This window comes from Lepidochelys kempii, chromosome 12 (genome assembly GCF_965140285.1).
Source record: "Lepidochelys kempii isolate rLepKem1 chromosome 12, rLepKem1.hap1, whole genome shotgun sequence".
In the NCBI taxonomy this organism is placed as follows: domain Eukaryota; kingdom Metazoa; phylum Chordata; order Testudines; family Cheloniidae; genus Lepidochelys; species Lepidochelys kempii.
Window position 1 is genome coordinate 6,756,778 of NC_136391.1, and position 16,660 is coordinate 6,773,437.

At 51.0% G+C, this 16,660-nt stretch overlaps 1 protein-coding gene across 8 annotated transcripts in view; it reads right to left on the reverse strand.

The window, feature by feature from the left end:
• The window catches only part of NDRG4 (NDRG family member 4), a 90,868-nt gene that overhangs the window by 23,217 nt on the left and 50,991 nt on the right, over positions 1–16,660 (reverse strand). For 5 of the 8 annotated variants that reach the window (XM_073307342.2, XM_073307339.2, XM_073307340.2 and 2 more), the window contains one exon: positions 6,524–6,629. In XM_073307342.2, coding sequence (XP_073163443.1) covers positions 6,524–6,629 — 106 coding nt within the window. Of the gene's footprint in view, positions 1–6,523; positions 6,630–12,307; positions 12,389–16,660 lie in introns of all 8 variants that reach the window. The other 3 variants (XM_073307347.2, XM_073307343.2, XM_073307341.2) reach the window with 1 other exon arrangement.

The following is a 16,660-nucleotide window of genomic DNA, read 5'->3' on the forward strand; positions in this document are numbered from 1 at the left end:
ACTTAGGCACACATGCCCCACCAAAATGCTATTGGGCTGCATTTGTGCTCCTAATCCCCCTGGGCTCTTTCAAAACTCTCATCCCCTAACTGTTGTATGCCTCACTTACCTGACCTGGGAATGCCCAGCTCACCAGGGCTGGTTAAGATGGTTACCATCCCCCCTCTCTCCGGCAGGCCAGCCTGCATGCCGTTCCCCTCCCCCCTCTGCAGCGCTTCCAAGGTGACCTTCCTGCAGCAGCAGCTTGCCTCCAGCCTGCAATCAGGTGACATCCATTCTGCTCCCATCCAGTCCTCCCTTTGCACAGCCACAGCCAGCTTCTGGGAAAGAGCAGGGGCTGCTTTCATACCCAGGGAGGCCTTCGGTGAATGCCCCATCCAGAGGGGATGCCACCGGGAAGGTCCCAAAGCCCCCATCACTTAGGAACTCTTCCCCCCAACACTTAGGAACTCCCCCCAAGGAGCCTTGGGCTCCTTGTCACAGCTGAGCAAGGGGGACAGGAGAGGACGCCCTTCTCTGGGCAGGGCTCCCTTTGGATCCCATCAATGCTCCCCTCTCAGCTCCATGGTGAACGATACAAGGTTCCCCCCTTTGCTTCCAGCCATCGCCTGTCTGAGGAGGAAGTCCGATTCAAACCAGAGCTTGCCATGCCCACAACTGCTCAGCGAGGCCTTGCTGGGCCACAGAACTGAACACAACCCACCAATGCCCCAGAAAACATTCACACCGCGATCCCAGGGGGAAAGAACAAACCTCCGGGCTCCTCCAAGCAGCTGGGGCGGAGTGGATGGGCAGCGAACACCACGGCATTCAGCTCTAGGCCAGCGGTTTGAATGTGACCCAGGCTGCCGTGAACCCAAGGCCAGCTCCAAGGGCACGGCTGTGTATACTGGGATCGCCATTGCAGCAGCAGACTCAGCAGCCTGGCCAAGAACCAAATGCGTCATGGAGACGCTCCCTCATTCTCCCCAGAGGGTCAGGGCAGGGGGGAAAGCATCCCTTGCTGTGGATCAGGAGAGGACTCTGCTCCCCAACCCAGCGCCTGTTGCCAGCACTGGAATTCACAGCTGACCAACCGTCCAGCTCCCTGCAGGCAACCCAGCAGCATTGGCTGGCTGCCTGCGCCCCACTGTCCTTTCGCCCTGCCCATCTGCTGTGCTGGTACGGGTGCCCCGGGCAGGGGATCGCTTTCTGAGGGTTCTTGTACGCTTCGGTGCCAGGCTGCTCTCAAGAATGGAGTGGGCGGAGAGGAGAAGGAAAAGACAGTGTGATGCACGCATGGGCCCCACAAGCCAAGCCAAGTCAAGTGATGGGGGCTTTGGGACCTTCCCGGTGGCATCCCCTCTGGATGGGGCATTCACCAAAAGCCTCCCTGGGTATGAAAGCAGCCCCTGCTCTTTCCCAGAAGCAGGGCTGATCTCGATCTCGATTCTCTGCCCTAGAATCCCCTACTGCTTATCCCTGGGGAGAGGCAAACGTTTTTAAGCACTAGCAGGCTGATTCGGCACAGCCTTGTTCCTCGTGTCTCAGGGTCACATCAAACAATGTTTGCTGGCTCTGCGCTGTTATACTGGGCAAAAAAATAAGCCAGGTGTATCAGACCTCCCCCCACCGCTCCTCTCACCCCAGCCCTCCTTCTGAGGCTTCAGTACAGTCCCTAAATCAGCGGCTGATCATACTGCTCCTGTTTGCTTTTCCACGGCTGCAGCCTCCATTAGCTTGGAATCCGCAGCCTGCTTGGAAGAAGGTCTCCTCCTTGTTGCAGTCCGCAGGCTGGAGGCAGGCATTGCTTTCTGCAAGCTTTGGGACTGTATTAGTATTGGAAAAGTACTACGGACTTACACCCATATAACTGGTAGCAGAATTGGAACCATTTCAACCTAGCTGGCACATCCTGTCACAGAAGGCAGCATTCACCACACTCTGGCCACCAGCAAGTCCAGAGATAGAAGGGGGCATGGAGGAGTTTAATATCAATATTCACTAGCTTCCAAATAACTGCACTGTGAAATTCCCTTTGTCAAAGCAGGGCTTTCTCGCGGAATTTTTATTTAGGATGAACAATGGATTTATTATAAAGTAAGGAAAACGCCATGTGATTACTCAACGGCTGCATACTGTGGTTTAAACGACCATTTCTACCCCATTCTTAATTGAATATATTTTGAAGAAGCCAGATGGTGATTTTTAAATATACAAGGGTCTCACATAATCCAATGTGAATGTGCTCAGAGACTTTGGATTTTATAATCCTACATAAAATATCATCTGCCATTTTGGGATTTGGGCTCCTCTGTACTCAGCCTGTTGCAATCACTATGTACTATTTTATTTTGACAGCAACTTTGGAGGGTCTCCACTGTCTAGGAGTTAATAATTCTATCCTGGGTTAATTCTGAAGTAGAAGTGGGCAAGATTTTCAACCAAAACTTTTTTTCTGCAAAAAAATGCAGATTCGGTGGCACAGAAATGTTTCACAAATTCATGCTGGATTTGCCGAATGGGTTTTTTTTTTTTCATTGAAACCAAAGTGTGGAAAAACCAAAAAGGTTAGTTTCAACTTTTTTTAAAAACAAAACGTTTTGATTTTTCAGTCCAAGATTCCCTTTAATTAAAAAAAGCAGTCAAAAATGTTTGAAACGGGTCAATACTGAAATGAGCAAAACATTTTGTTTGGACAAAATCGAAACTCTCTGCTCCTGAACAAAAGGCTTTGAACTTTCTGATTCGGCACACATTTCAAAAAAGTTTGTTTTCGCTTCAACCCACAACAAAATCTCCCCCCCCCCACTTCTCATTTTTCGAAAGTGCCAGAGTGCCAGCTCCCTACCCAGCTAGGATTATTGCGGAGTCATTATTATACTCAGCAAGGCTGACCCTCCCCAGAATGGATGCAACCCTTTGCTGTTGCTACTTTGTTTCACAATGGAATTGGATGGGAGGGGCTTGGATTCTCTCAGAAGGTAAAAAACAGCCGCTGTTGTAGGGACAAGAGCTGTGGTAGGCTGTAGGGACTGCAGCGAAGCTAAGGGACAGGCATGAGGGGCTAATCCTGCAGCCTCTGACCTCACTGGCAAAGCTCCCATGGACGTCAGTGTGGGAGGAGAAAATCCCTGTCGCCAGCTTGGAAGTAGTTACAGGAGCTATCCTGCGTGCTGGGATGATGTTAGCCAATCAGAGTAGACAGATTTGTATATTCACAGTTTGAGAAAACACTGTATGGTGCTTATGCAAATCTGTGTAATCTGATTGGTTAATCACAGCTGCCAATCACACTACAGCCATTCACACTGTCAGTGGATACAGCTTGGTAGCCCTACAGACATGATGCTGGCCCCACTGTAGTCAATGGAACTTGGATTTCACACACACTCCAGTATGGGGAATTGCGTTAATACAATTCTGCATCAAGAACTGTGTACTGGAGACAATTCCATCTTGCAAAAAGAAAAGGAGGACTTGTGGCACCTTAGAGACTAACCAATTTATTTGAGCACAAGCTTTCGTGAGCTACAGCTCACTTCCATCTTGGTGTCATCAAAAATAATCAATAATAATAATCAATTCACCAGGAGAAGGTAATGGGATAGGAAGGACAGGTTGGTGGGTAGGGGACTGGATTGGGACTCAAAAGATCATGTCTCAGCCAGACTCTTTGGCTACGTCTATGCTGCAGACCTCCCCGTGGCAGCAAGTCTCACAACCCAGATCACCTAACTCGGGTCCTGAGACTCACACTATGGAGCTAAAAATAGCAGTGTAGACGTTCCCGCTCGGGTGCTGAACAAAAGAGGTGGGTCTCAGAGCCCAGGCTCCAGCCCCAGTGGGAATGTCTATGCTGCTATTTTTAGCCCTGTAGCGTGAGTGCGAGTCAGTTGATCTGGGCTCAGACTCACTGCCAAGGGTTATTTTTGCAGTGTAAACGTACCCTTTGTGTCACCTTAAGCAAATCACTTCATCATCATAGCTTGCTCTGATATGGCAATTTTCATCTATAGATCTCAAAGCATTTTACAAAGGAGGTCAGTCTCATTATGTCCATTTCACAGATGGGGAAAGTGAGGCACACACAGGGAAAAGTGACTTGCCTAAAGTCACCCAGCAGGCCAGTGGCAGAATTGGGAACACAACCCAGGTCTCCCAACTCCCATTCCAGTGCTTTAGCCCCTAGGCAATATCACTGTGACTCGGTCCCTGCTCTGCAAATTGCGGATAAAAGCCCTTCCCTACCTCACAGGAGTGTTGTGAGGATAAAATCCATTCAGGATTGAGAGGTGCTCAGCTATTACAGGGCTGAGGGCCATATAAACACCTAGATAGATAGAAAATAACTAATATACATGCTTTCCCTTTCATCCAATGTGCTTTACTAACATTCACTTGGACTCACAACTACTGTCTTGGCCCTTAAAAATTCCTCTGTTCAGTTTTTTGAACAGGAACTCAGTGTTATTCAATGGAATTCACCCTTGCACGGCAGGCAGGGCCAGGGTTGAGGGCTGTACAAAATATTGGAACAAAATCTGAAATCCTCAAAAGTAGACTTGTGTAAAAAAACAGATTTTACAAAACTATCTCAAATTTCACAAAGCACCTGGGAAAGGTGGGGTTTTGCTACAAATAAATAAAAAGAATTTTCACTCTCAAATTGTTGATTCCGTTTTAAGGCAAATAGTTAAAGGTTTTTCAAAAGTCACAGTGTCACTGCCTCTAAAATCAGTTTTTCTCATCCAAATATGTGAAATTTGGAAATGTGAGAAACTTCAATTTTGAAGGGGGCGGAGGGAGACCATTTCAAATAAAAGACATTTTGGGGTCATAAAATGATCTAGAATGAAAGTGCAAATAATTTCTTCTCAAACATTGAAGTAAAAATAACAACACCCTTGCGAGACAAAAATGGGAACAATAATCTTAACTTCAGGTGGGAAAACTCAGAGAGTTAAATGGGCCTTTCCCCGTGCACACAGAGTCAGTGGCAGAACTGACCCAGAAGTCCTGACTCCCAGTCCCCATCCTCTAACCACAACACACTGTTCTGTCCCAGTGTCAGTCACAGAACCCATCTGTGCTGATCCTCGGACCCCTGCTGTCACCACTAGATAGCACTCCCTGCCTCTGCAGCCGAGAGTATAGACTGCAGCTTGATTGCAGAGGTGAAATCCTGGGCCCAGTGAAGTCAATGACAAAACTCCCCTTGACTTCCCTGGTGCTAGGATTTCACCCCAGGTGCAGAATTTCTGGAGGACTTAAGTTGGAAGCCAATTCGGCCACCCGTGGTGACTGCTGCTCTGAGCCATCACCCATCATCACTGGCTAATAAGCCCCTGGCTCCAGTTCATCTGGGTTTGCTCTGAGATCAGGGAGCAGTGGCTGTCTCAGATCCACACAGCCATCAACCCCAACTCCGGCAGCAACGGGCAAGGAGCCCCTCAGCTATAATCTCCAGTCTCTTCTGGACTAGGATTACTTTCTTCTGCCCTTCTTTTGTGGCTGGCAGCCTGCCTCCGGGCTTGCGTCTAATCCCCCTCACTTTCCACTTCCACAGAACCTCGCTGCTCTCCGCTGGGGCTGTGCTCAGAAAACCGACCCCCTGCCAGCTCTCTCCACCACGCCCGCACTCAGACCCCTGAGTGCGCTTAGCTCAGGATGGAGCGCAAATGCAGCTGCCTAGGATGGCACGGCCCTGTCAGTTTGAGGCATCAGAGAGGACGTTAACGAGGTCACAGGCGTTCAGCCCCTACTTGGCGCCTTACAGCCGAGGTGGCTCAGTTCCACCACCCAGCAGCTCAGGGCTCCCTGGCATCATCCTGGAGGGTTGGGAGAAGGTGTAATTCACGAGGTAGACATGCCCGTCTCCAGGAGCACAGTGACCCCCGGCACCTCTGCAGTGTCGGGAGATAGAGGCACAGACATTCCAATACTGGGGCAGACCAAGGCTGCATCTTGTCCCGCATCCTCTGTCAGTGGCCAACATGGGTTCCTTAGAGGAAGGTGGAAAACCTTCAAGCAGCATAACCTGCCGTGCGTCATACACAGCCATGGAGGGGAGAGGGAGAACTTCCTGCCCCCTGCTGGTGATCAGTTTGCACCATGCACACAAAGAGTAATACCTCTTGTAATTTTACCCCAGCATCTAAGAACCCATGCTACTAGGCCCCATTGCACGTTCTTAAATCTCTGGTAAATCTTATTCAGCTTCAATCACATGCGGCAGCAGTGAGTTCCACAGATATCCTAAGCCTGCCTAGAAATGGGATCTGAAACCCAAAAGGCGAGAACATTACATCCCAGCCATCACTACCCTCGGAGCTGCAGCAGTTTGCTCACTCTCAGCAGGTTGCATTGGCAACCTCTGCTAGTTATTCCTGATGCCAAACCCCAAAGGCAGCCAGTTGATGACTGCAGCCATGAAACATTGGACTCCTTGGGGATAACACTGACCAAACTGACAATGGGATCACGCCCCCTCCTCCCCTACACGGTTAGCAGCTTGTGGCCAGGATGGAAGGGTTGCACTTACGGTTGAGTCCAACATCATGGTAGGTCAGGATGGCCGGGCGATTTCCCTTTGGGGACCCTCGAATGACCACATGCAGCAGCCCGTATGGGGTCTCGATATCATGCTCCTGGAAGAGAGAGAGAAAAGACAGGGTTACATGTCGCCCCTCCCTGGGGTCACCCTATTACCGAAAAAGGTGACCAATAACAAAGTTCTACCAAGCAACTTCTGCCCTCCTCAGCTCTCTCACTCGCAGAGCCATGCAAGCCTGGCCATGCATCGTGCTGGGATGGAAGTAACCAGTGACAGCAATCACTAGAGACACACTCTGCCTGCAACAGATGCACCCCTGTCACTGACATCATCACACGTGTGTACGCTGCCATGCATTCAAGCCTGTTCACACATGCAGCACACACGTTCACTCTCACGCACTGACACACCCATGCCTTTACACACTTCTAGCGTCCACTCTGCCAAACAGAACAGGAGGACTTGTGGCACCTTAGAAACTAACCAATTTATTTAAGCATAAGCTTTGGTGAGCTACAGCTCAAAACAGGTGTACCCTCACATGCAGATGCACGCTCCAGTCGACCCTTCCCTCCTACAGACGTTCCCCAAACTGACTCCCATAAATGCCCATAAACACAGCAACCATTTTCATGGCATTGGATCCGATCGACACAAATATCCCCCACATCCTTCCCAAAGATAGAAAAGGGGCGATGGATTTTTAACAGCCGCATCCCAAATCCACAACCTCATCTGCATACATGACTCACACCCAAATCACCAACTGGAAACACACATGGTCATTTACCTGCACAAATACCCAACCGGGATGAGCAATGGGACAGACAAAAGTATCCAAAACCATGCCAGATATCCCCCACTGGCAGGTATTGGCAGGAGACTCTGGATTACAGCAACCCAGATTTGTCTTGCCATTTTGCATTTTTAAAAGGCCAGATGTGGATCTAGAGCAGATTAGACAGGGCTGTCCTGCTGTCTTCCAGCCCCAGGAAGGTCTTGAAGTATGCCCCAAAGATTAGGAGCCTATGAATTGCCAGACTGGAGCAGACCTGAAGGTATCTAGCCTAGTGTTCTGTCTCTGACCCCGGACAGAACCCGATACTTCAGAGGAAGGCGCAAGAACCAAGAGATGTGGGATTATCTGCCCCCCCACACTGGTCTCTAATAATTGAATGAAGCTCTGAAGAACAAGGTTGAACCCCTTCCAACATGTGTATCATCATTAACTCTGATAACTCTGGCTATTCTAGTTATCTAAACAACTGTTCAATCCCTTTTTGGAATCTTGCTAAATTCTCGGCCTCAATGACATCCAGTGGCAGTGAGTTCCACATGCTAATTGTGTGTTGTGTGAAAAAGGATTTCCTTTCATCAGATTTGAATTTTCCACCTTTAATTACACACACACATGCACACGGCAATTCCACACAAATCACTGCATTTCACCCACTCCTCTATTATTTAACTATATGAAGCCATCAGGACACAGGGACCGGTCATTCTCATTGACTTAAATAGCAGCAGGCCCATAATATGTATGAAAGAGGCTATCCAAAAATAATCTTTTGCCCTTCTAGGGTCTATTCCATCCAAGGATGTCAAAGCTCTTGAGAAACATTAGGGTGATGTTCGCCCCATGGTGAAGGCTGGCACAAAACCACCTGAACCATTTAAATCCCACTAAATCCCTACTTAAACCCCCTCTGCACAGGGTGCCTTTCCCCCATTTGTGAATTAAGCTTTACAACTCCTCAATGAGGCAATCATCAGGATCTCTTTACAGATGGGGAAACTGAGGCTCAACAAGAGACAGTGACTTGCCCACGGTCACACAGAGAGTCAGTGACAGCTCCTGGCACCCATAAAACGCACAATCCTTCCTGTAAATGTCAACTTCATTAGGCTCTTATTAGCACAGATTTCTTGACACTCCAGAGAGTAGCGGCAGCTTCATAAAAATTAATCACCTAAGAAATTTCCCCCTCCTTCCTAAACCATCAGAGAGTTAAAGGCATCACAAGGCAGCCTTGGGACACCAATGTTGATCTCTATGCTGCAGTTCTAGCATTTACCAGAAGCCCTAATGAAATGGGAAGATCCGAAGTGGGTACACAGGGGAATAATGTCCTGTCCCATTAAGCTTCTTGAATTAGCAGCTCAACAGTTGCAGAGAAACAGGGCCCAAATCCTCAGACAGTGGAAATCACCATAGATCCATTGACTTCAAAGGAGCGATGTCAATTTACATCAGCGGAGAATCTGGTGAAGGGAGGTTCATCACAGCAATGCTGAGACACACACCAAATTGCAGACAAGCAAATTTCGCACCAATTCACTAGCTTGACAGCAGATACAAGAGATCTGGGAAGATCACAGGGACTGAACTCAGCGTGGTTTTTACTGACAATAATGGGATGACTGTCCAGGCAATTACAGCTGACTCATCAGCATGATATCCAAGTGCCTTACAAGTTAAAGACCCCAAAGGGTCTGATGTGACCCAGGAACGTCTTAATGCCAACTGGCAAGCAGCACAAAGGGGGTGCAGAGAGGTTGGGTCACAGTTTGGGATCTCTTGGGTCGGGTATGTACATTATAGTTCACCAAAGAACGTCAAGTGAGGTCTCAAATGAAAGCCGATGTCACACTGGTCACCAACATTGTCGTGAAACGTACGTACAGAGGCTGTGTGAGGAGTTATGTATGTATACTGAAAATTGTGTTCTTAGAGTCGGTCTGGGGACCAGTCACCAGCAAAAGTGAAAGGTAGGCTCTCTTTCAGATAAGAAATATTTATCTAGCTGGCTCTTGACATATAAATTAAGTATTGTATGTTTCACAACAGGTCTCCTCTCACCTGTCTGAACTGCCCGTAAGGATTGTAAGAATTTCAAAGAGAGAAAATTAAAAGTAAACCCTGCAGGGAGTAGGGAGGGGTTGGGGGAGAGGGCTTTCCCTGAGGTAAACATCCAAGGTTTGCTCTAGTGTATCTGGGGAACAAAGACGACACTCTGTCCTCCTTCGCCTAGCAAGTAAACGGGCAGCGGGTTTTACTTCATGAAAGAGGAGTCTCAACCAGGCATGGTTGAGAACGCTGAAGAGAACATTGGGTCGATAAACAGACGGGGGAGAACAGGTTAGTTAAGCTTAGGCTCTAGAAAGTGTGTTATGATTTTGTTCTGTACGTAACCACTTGTTCCCAACGTTCTTACTCACTCTCACTTGAATCTCTGTGCTTTGACAACAAATTTATTCTTGTTTTCGCTACATCTCAATGCTGTAGGGTTACACGAAGTGCTGGCCCTGAGATGTGTTCCTTTGGGAAGAGCAGGCCTGGTAAGTCTGTGACTGTCCAGTGGATAAGGGGCTGGACTATACAGGGAACACGCAAATGAGGCAGGGGCTGATGTGCCCCTTTTGCCACCTGCGCAGAGACAGAGAGGCCTGCAAAGCAGCACGCGTGCTGCCAGAGGCTGCTGGTGTCAGGGAGCTGACCCAGAGCAGGCACAGACATGACTTCCTTGTGCTCAGGGCAGGTGGTGGTGAGGTGCCTCCCAACCCTGGGTAATGTCACAGTCACGCCTTTCCTGCCCCATGGATAGGATGTTTCTGTTCCCGGGGGAAGGCTGGGCCGTTGCACTAGGAAGATGCTATGGTTCGTGATCATTCTCATTTCCACCACGAGGGAGTCCCACGGTACTGACCAGGGGCTGGGGCAGCCCCATTTCCTGCTCCCACACATCTCACGCCAGAGGTTGAGAGTTTCCTAATTCCAGTGGGAGGTCACGATGCAGGGTGAGGAGGATCCTAGGGTCATGGCAGACATGGAGGCCTCCGAAGAGAGGAACCAACACCAGGAGATGAGCTGCTCAGATACTATAGTGACGATGAGCACAGGGTTAGGAGAGAGAGAGAGAGAGGGCAATTACGGGGCCCTTCATCCCTAGGTCACTGGTTCAAACCAGGCCTAAGTCAGCCATCACGATCACGCAGGCGTTTGCTGTGGAATGAGCTGGAGAATCTCAGGTTAGGTGTCCACCTCACAGACCCCCATGACGCCTGGGATGCTGCCTGTCTCAACGGAATGGGCTATGGCGTCTGAAATGCCCTTTCACATGCAGATTGCCAGACCAGGCCACAGCCCTGCTCAGCTCCACCCACTCCAGCCCCCGCATCTCCAGCAGCGGCCACAGCCAGCTGCTCCTGAGGAAGGCACAAGCATCCCCACAGCAGGCAGTTACGGGCCCACCTGCCCCCAGGGAACACTTCTCCCCATTTGGTACAGGTTGGCTTATGCTCCTGCCTAGAGGTGGTCCCTCTGGGCTGGCATTAAGCTTGTCAGGGCTGCCACTTCCCTTGCCCTTAAAAATTGCCAATCACACCCGCACCGTGATCTCCTTGCCAGCCAATCAGAACACACCATTCCTGCCTACCGGAGGAGGAGGATAATGTAAGCAGTCAATCGCAGACAGCCTCTGTTGTTATTGGCTGGAACAGGCAGTCTTTCAACACCTTCCTCCAGCTCCCGGTCCCCCCATCGGTACCCAGTGCTATAACCAGAGAGGCAGCAGCATTGGCAGGAGGACAGATTCAGGGCAGCCGTGCCAAGCCTCTCGGGGTTTTGGGGTCACAGGCACATGGCTGGAAACAACCTCAAGACAGCATGTGCCGGGGCTGCAAACTGGCCATGGCAGGGGTTTTCCCAGAGCGCCTGGGGGGAGGACTGGAAAGTTGCCAGATTCCAGAGCAGGATGCCGGGCTCAGGACATCAGTGTTCCCTTTTAACGAAAACTAGGGCAATTAGCAAACAGGATCTGCAGCCAGAATCAGCAAGAACTTTAGTGTTAGAGAAAATCATTCTTACTGGAGACAATGGAGCCTGCTAGAAAGAAAGAATCATTCCCAGCATGGATGTGGGTGGGTGGGATGAGGGGACTGGAATAGCACAACAAGGACCGTGGGGTTAAAACGGGAAGCTAAATCCCAATAAGGCACGATGCTAAAAGACGCAGTGAGCCCTGGTCCCGCTCAATCGCAATCAGCAGGAGCTAGAGATGCTCTAATTCCAGGTTCTCCCTCAGAAAGAGCCCTTGACCCTAATCTGTCTTGCTGTGGAGGGGGAGGAAGGGCAGCCCTTGTCAGACAAAGAGTCACTTGAATGGTTTCCAGACGACACCCTGAGCTTTTCATCCTGCACCATCTGCTGCTCTGCCTCCTAGCTCCACTGTACGGCTGCTGAAATGGCTGAATCCTGCCCCCTTTGAACAAAGCTGGCCCTTGTCTGTCCCAGGACCACAGCAGCGAGGGGAAAGCCGCTCTGTTCTCCTTCTCCAGCCCCTAAGCTGCCTGGCCTCCCTGCTCAGCATTCATTCCAGTTCCCAGCTCAGTCAGATCCAGGGCACAGACCCAATCGGCTCTGCTTGCCAGCTCCCACTCGCCCTCTTATGAGCCACATTCCAGCTGCCTGCTCTGATGGGTTTGCTTTCTCGACTCCCACCCCTGGCGGAGTATTGATTTGGGGCAGGGATTAATGGTGGCTTGGCAGTATTGCAGCATGCACCAAAAGGGAGCGGGAGCTCAGAGCCCTGCAATGCGCTGGAACAAACAGGAGGGAGGCAACCAGCCCCGGGATTTTGATCTACGGTGTTTGCTCGTTTAGTTTAGTCCCCAGTAAAGCGCATCATAGATGCCCACAAGCCGAGGGGTGAGTGAGGGTGCGTCATGGAGCTTTGTTCACGCAGCAGAAAGCAAGGACATCTCCGGCCAAACCTCCATCCGCTGTATCAGAGCTATTCTGCTACCGTCAGACCCATCTTCCCGAGGAACCGGATCTTCTCCATGAAGTCTCTCCTTTTTGTAGGGGAAAATGGTGTTAAGTCAGAACATTCACCCCATTGCTAAGAACCCATCCCCTTGCACAGCTCTGGTGTCTGCATCAGATTGGTAAACACCTTGGGGCAGGAACGCCCCATAGCACCGAGCACTCATATATAATAGGATTAAAGAGGGGACCCAACCCAACACCCACACCACACCCAGGGTCGGGGGGTTCGAAATCTCAGCCCAAATCTGGATCTGGACTTTCCAGTTCCAGTGGGTTGATCTGAAATCTAAAGTCCACTCGGGACTTCGCTGCTGCTGTTGATTTTACAGCACCGTGCCGATGGGCAGCAGTATAAGCCCCTAAGACAGACAGATCGACCAGAAGTCCCCAGACTTCAGGGCTCCCCCTTCCATTCTTAATTAGCCCCCCGTACATTCTCACTGCCGGCAGTGAGGGGGAAGGGCATATCGGATGCCATAGCCCAGGGTGTTACATCCCCAGCTGGAGTCCACCTCTGGGCACCTGCCCGTGATCCCAGCAACGTGTGTATCACCATGCAGACGAAATCGACTGCACAGTGCACCTGGCCATGTGCTAATAATTGGCCACATTCCAGGGAATGCAGGCCTGGGCTCTGGGATGGCCTTGGGGAGCCTTCTTGATGGAGCCGGCCTTTCATTGCTACCTCAAGCATGGCCATGCTGCTCAGACCTGCCCTTTGTGGATCAGAGAGGAACAGTTTACAAGAATCAGGCATGAGTCAGCTTCTGTTGGCTTCCCGGCATTGGTCGAGTCACTCAGCCGGGGTGAAGGGCATTGGGTACAAGGGGAGGAGGTTCAACTAATCATTCCACAACCCCTCTTTCTCTGATCCTTGCTTCCACCCCATGCCCGGTGCTACAGGTCTCTCTGCCCCTCTGTCACGAAGCTCTGTGGTGGAGGGGTTTTGCTCCTTTTCTTTGTCAACAGAGCGGGGGACTGTGTGTTTGTACAGCACCTAGCACCATGAGGCCTCAGTCCTGACTTAGACTTCTGGCATTGCCATAATACTGCAGCACCCGTTGACTTTGACAGGAGTGGTGGGTGCTCAGTATTTCGAAAACTAGGCACCAGACCAGAGGAAAATTGGGCCCATGGTATTTCTTTGCCCTTGGGTATCTCCCCCTAATATGTATATTTTGCCTCACAAGGGAGTCATAAAAGTATCTCCCAAATCAGTGATCTAATATACATCACATCATTGCCATTCCTTTAAAAGCACACGGGTCAGGGCTTGCTGGATGTCTCCCCTCCATACCTTCCCTCCCTCTCATGGCTGCCATTTTGGATTCACTCTGCCCAAAGTGGCCAAGTTCCCATGGTTATGTGAAAGGGTAGAAAAGCTCCACCAGGCCCAGGGTCTTAAAAGCTTATGAGAAATGAGGGTTTCCAAAACAGCAGCTGCAACAGGGTGGGTCATATGTGCAAGGATGGAAAACGATACCCCGAGACCCAGGCCCACTGGTTTAAAGCAGCAGCGGTATGCTTATAGTAGTGTGCTTGCAAAAATCCCCCCCAGCAAAAACCTGCAGGCCTGATGCTGTCCCCAGGGTGCCTGTCCAGCCTCTCACAAGCAGAGCCATAGACAAATCACATTTGGTTTATGGAAGGGTTTGCTTTAATTCCAATCAGTTAAATACATAAAAACTAGGAGACGGGAATGTTAATGGAAATTTTGTCACCGGGGCTTAGTGGGAACAGGACAGGGCAGGATGCTTGGGCATCAGAACTAAGCATCACCCTTGGCTTGCCACATGGGAGTCTCAGCACCCCAGTGAGTGTGCAGCGTCACACACCAGTGCCGCCGTGCATGACTTACGGGTCAGACTGCCTTTCTGGAGATGAGCTTCTGGGCTTTGCTCAGTGTTAGTGAATAGGGATTGGGAGAGGGCATGGACCCCTTACCCAGAACTGCTCCTCTGACCCAGACCTTAGCTAGGAGGAGGACGAAGAGGAGCAGTTGGAGTACATGTACGGCACCCAGAACAATGGGGCCCTGTCAGACTTGGACCTCAAGGTGCCACCAAACTTTGTTTGGGACATTGAGAACACCCCTCCCGCATCCCCCTCTTGGCCCCGGTACCTTACACTGTTTTGAGAGCACGTGTGCAAAAGTGCACTCCCACCTGCAAAACACCTGATCTGTACGCGCAAGCCAGGGCTATGCACGCAGACACATCTGCAAGCCAATCCCCTCCTTGCTCAAGCATGCCAGGTGTTTTGCACATGCAGCTTACATGTCCCCTGGCCTGGATTGCTAGTGTGCTCTCTGCTTGACCTCTCAGCTTTGTGCATAGCTTTGGCTGGAGAGTCTGCATTTCTCCAACACACTTCACAGTGACCCTGTGCTTTTCTTCCGAGCCTTTTGGCAAGGATCTCCAAGGACTTTAGATGCTCTAATAGCTACACTTCACAGCTTCCCCTGCTCCTGTTAGGTAAGAAAGAATCATTCTCTCTAGGGGAACTGAGGTACACAGCAGTTAAGTGATTTGTCCAAGGTGTCCCAATAGTTCAGTGGCAGGAATGGAAACAGAATCCAGAAATCCTGACTCCCAGGTCTCTGCTCTAACCCCAAACCAACACTCCCTCTTCAGCTGTTCCTGACAAAATTCCAGTTGCAACAAAGGAAAAAAGCAAAAGGTGGCTTTGGGATGCAGTTTCAGCTCTCTGACCGGCTCTCAGTGATGTCATCCCCTGCCTGTGTTCCCAAGGACGGACTCAGGTTAGAGACTGCGTCTTGCTTTTGTCCATTTTTTAGAGCTGTGCATTTCTGAAGAGTCCCCTCCCAGTGAGTTAAAGGCCCTTTGGCTCCTAATCTAGACTCCTGGCTGGTGTCACTTTGCTGGCTTTAATAGAAATACACCCCATGGGGAGGCTGGCCAGGTGTGGCTTTTGCTTTTATGCAAGGGACCTGATCCTGTCCTCCCTGGTATCCATGCAAACTCATTGATGCTGCGCAAGGATAACTCACGGTTGACCTGGACCCAGTGTCTGTCTGGCTAGGAAAGCTCTCTGTTGTCACCTTAACTAAACTGCTGTGCTTTCTGTCTCAGCCAGTACATCCCCCTTCCCATCCAGGCACGTTGGCTTTGCCTGCTCCTCCTGGCTCTGGGGCAAGGGTCACAGCGGTCTTTCCCTCCCCGTGCCAAGGCAGAATGCGTCTCTTCCCAAAGGGGCAGAGGCAGAAGGGAATTCGGCATGACACGCACAGCCATGTGTGTCTCCGATACAGACAGACAGACCATGGCTCGGGAAGGGAGGAAAAGGGGAATCCTAGCCATCAGCCACAGAGACCGAGATGCTCAGGAATCACCCTCCCTGCTCCAAGGTTGGCCCATCCTCCAAAGGAGGCTGATGAGCTCCAGCCAGCTGCTCAAGGTCTCAATGGGGCCAGAGGATGGTGCTGAGCCTCCAGGTCATGAGTCCCCCCTGCACACCCCATCCTGACCACCCGCTTGTTTCTGCCCAAGCGTAATTTGTCCTAAGCTCTCTAACGAGGCCTCATGACCCCTCCGGGAGGCAAGTACCTATCATCCCCATGACCGTCCCTACTTCCGCTTGGCAATTATATTCCACTTCTCAGCCACCGTTCTCACAGGAGGATCATGAGCCCCCTTTTCCAGACAGGGAAACTGAGGCACAAAGCAGAGACGGGACTTGTCCAAGGTCACAGAACAGGGCAGAGCAAGGACTAGAACCCAGGTGTCCTGACACTCAGCTCTGAGACCTACCTACCAGCCCCCCCATGCCCTGCTATCCCTGGCTAGCGACTAACAGCTAGCACATATGCGGTGCTATGTAGCACTTATCCCCCACCTTATGGGTCGGAAATAGGAAGCTACCCAAAGCTGCTGCTGCTGCACCTTCCTCTCCAGCCACGCGGTGCCCCAGCCCCACACCTTTCTACCCCGGCCCGGCTCCTTCCAGCGCAGGGTCAATAGCCCAGAACTTCCCTGCCCCTTCCCCAGCGTCCCCCTGCAGCTTCCCACACGCTCCACCCTGCCTAGCAACACCGCTGCGTCCCTGAGCCCAGTCCCCCTGCTTCCCCCTGGGCTGAGCAGAAGGGCCCCTTTGCACCCTGCTTCCCTACATGGAAGGAGGGTGGGGGGGGGGGGGAGACCCTAGCTCATCACAAATTAGCCCAACTTAGGTGCTCAGATGCCGTTGGGCCAGGGTCGCAGCAAAGGGAGGAGACTGAGCCTGGGTGGGCGATATGGGGAGCACCATCCAGGCCCTGGGTGTCATCATGGGTCGCCCCG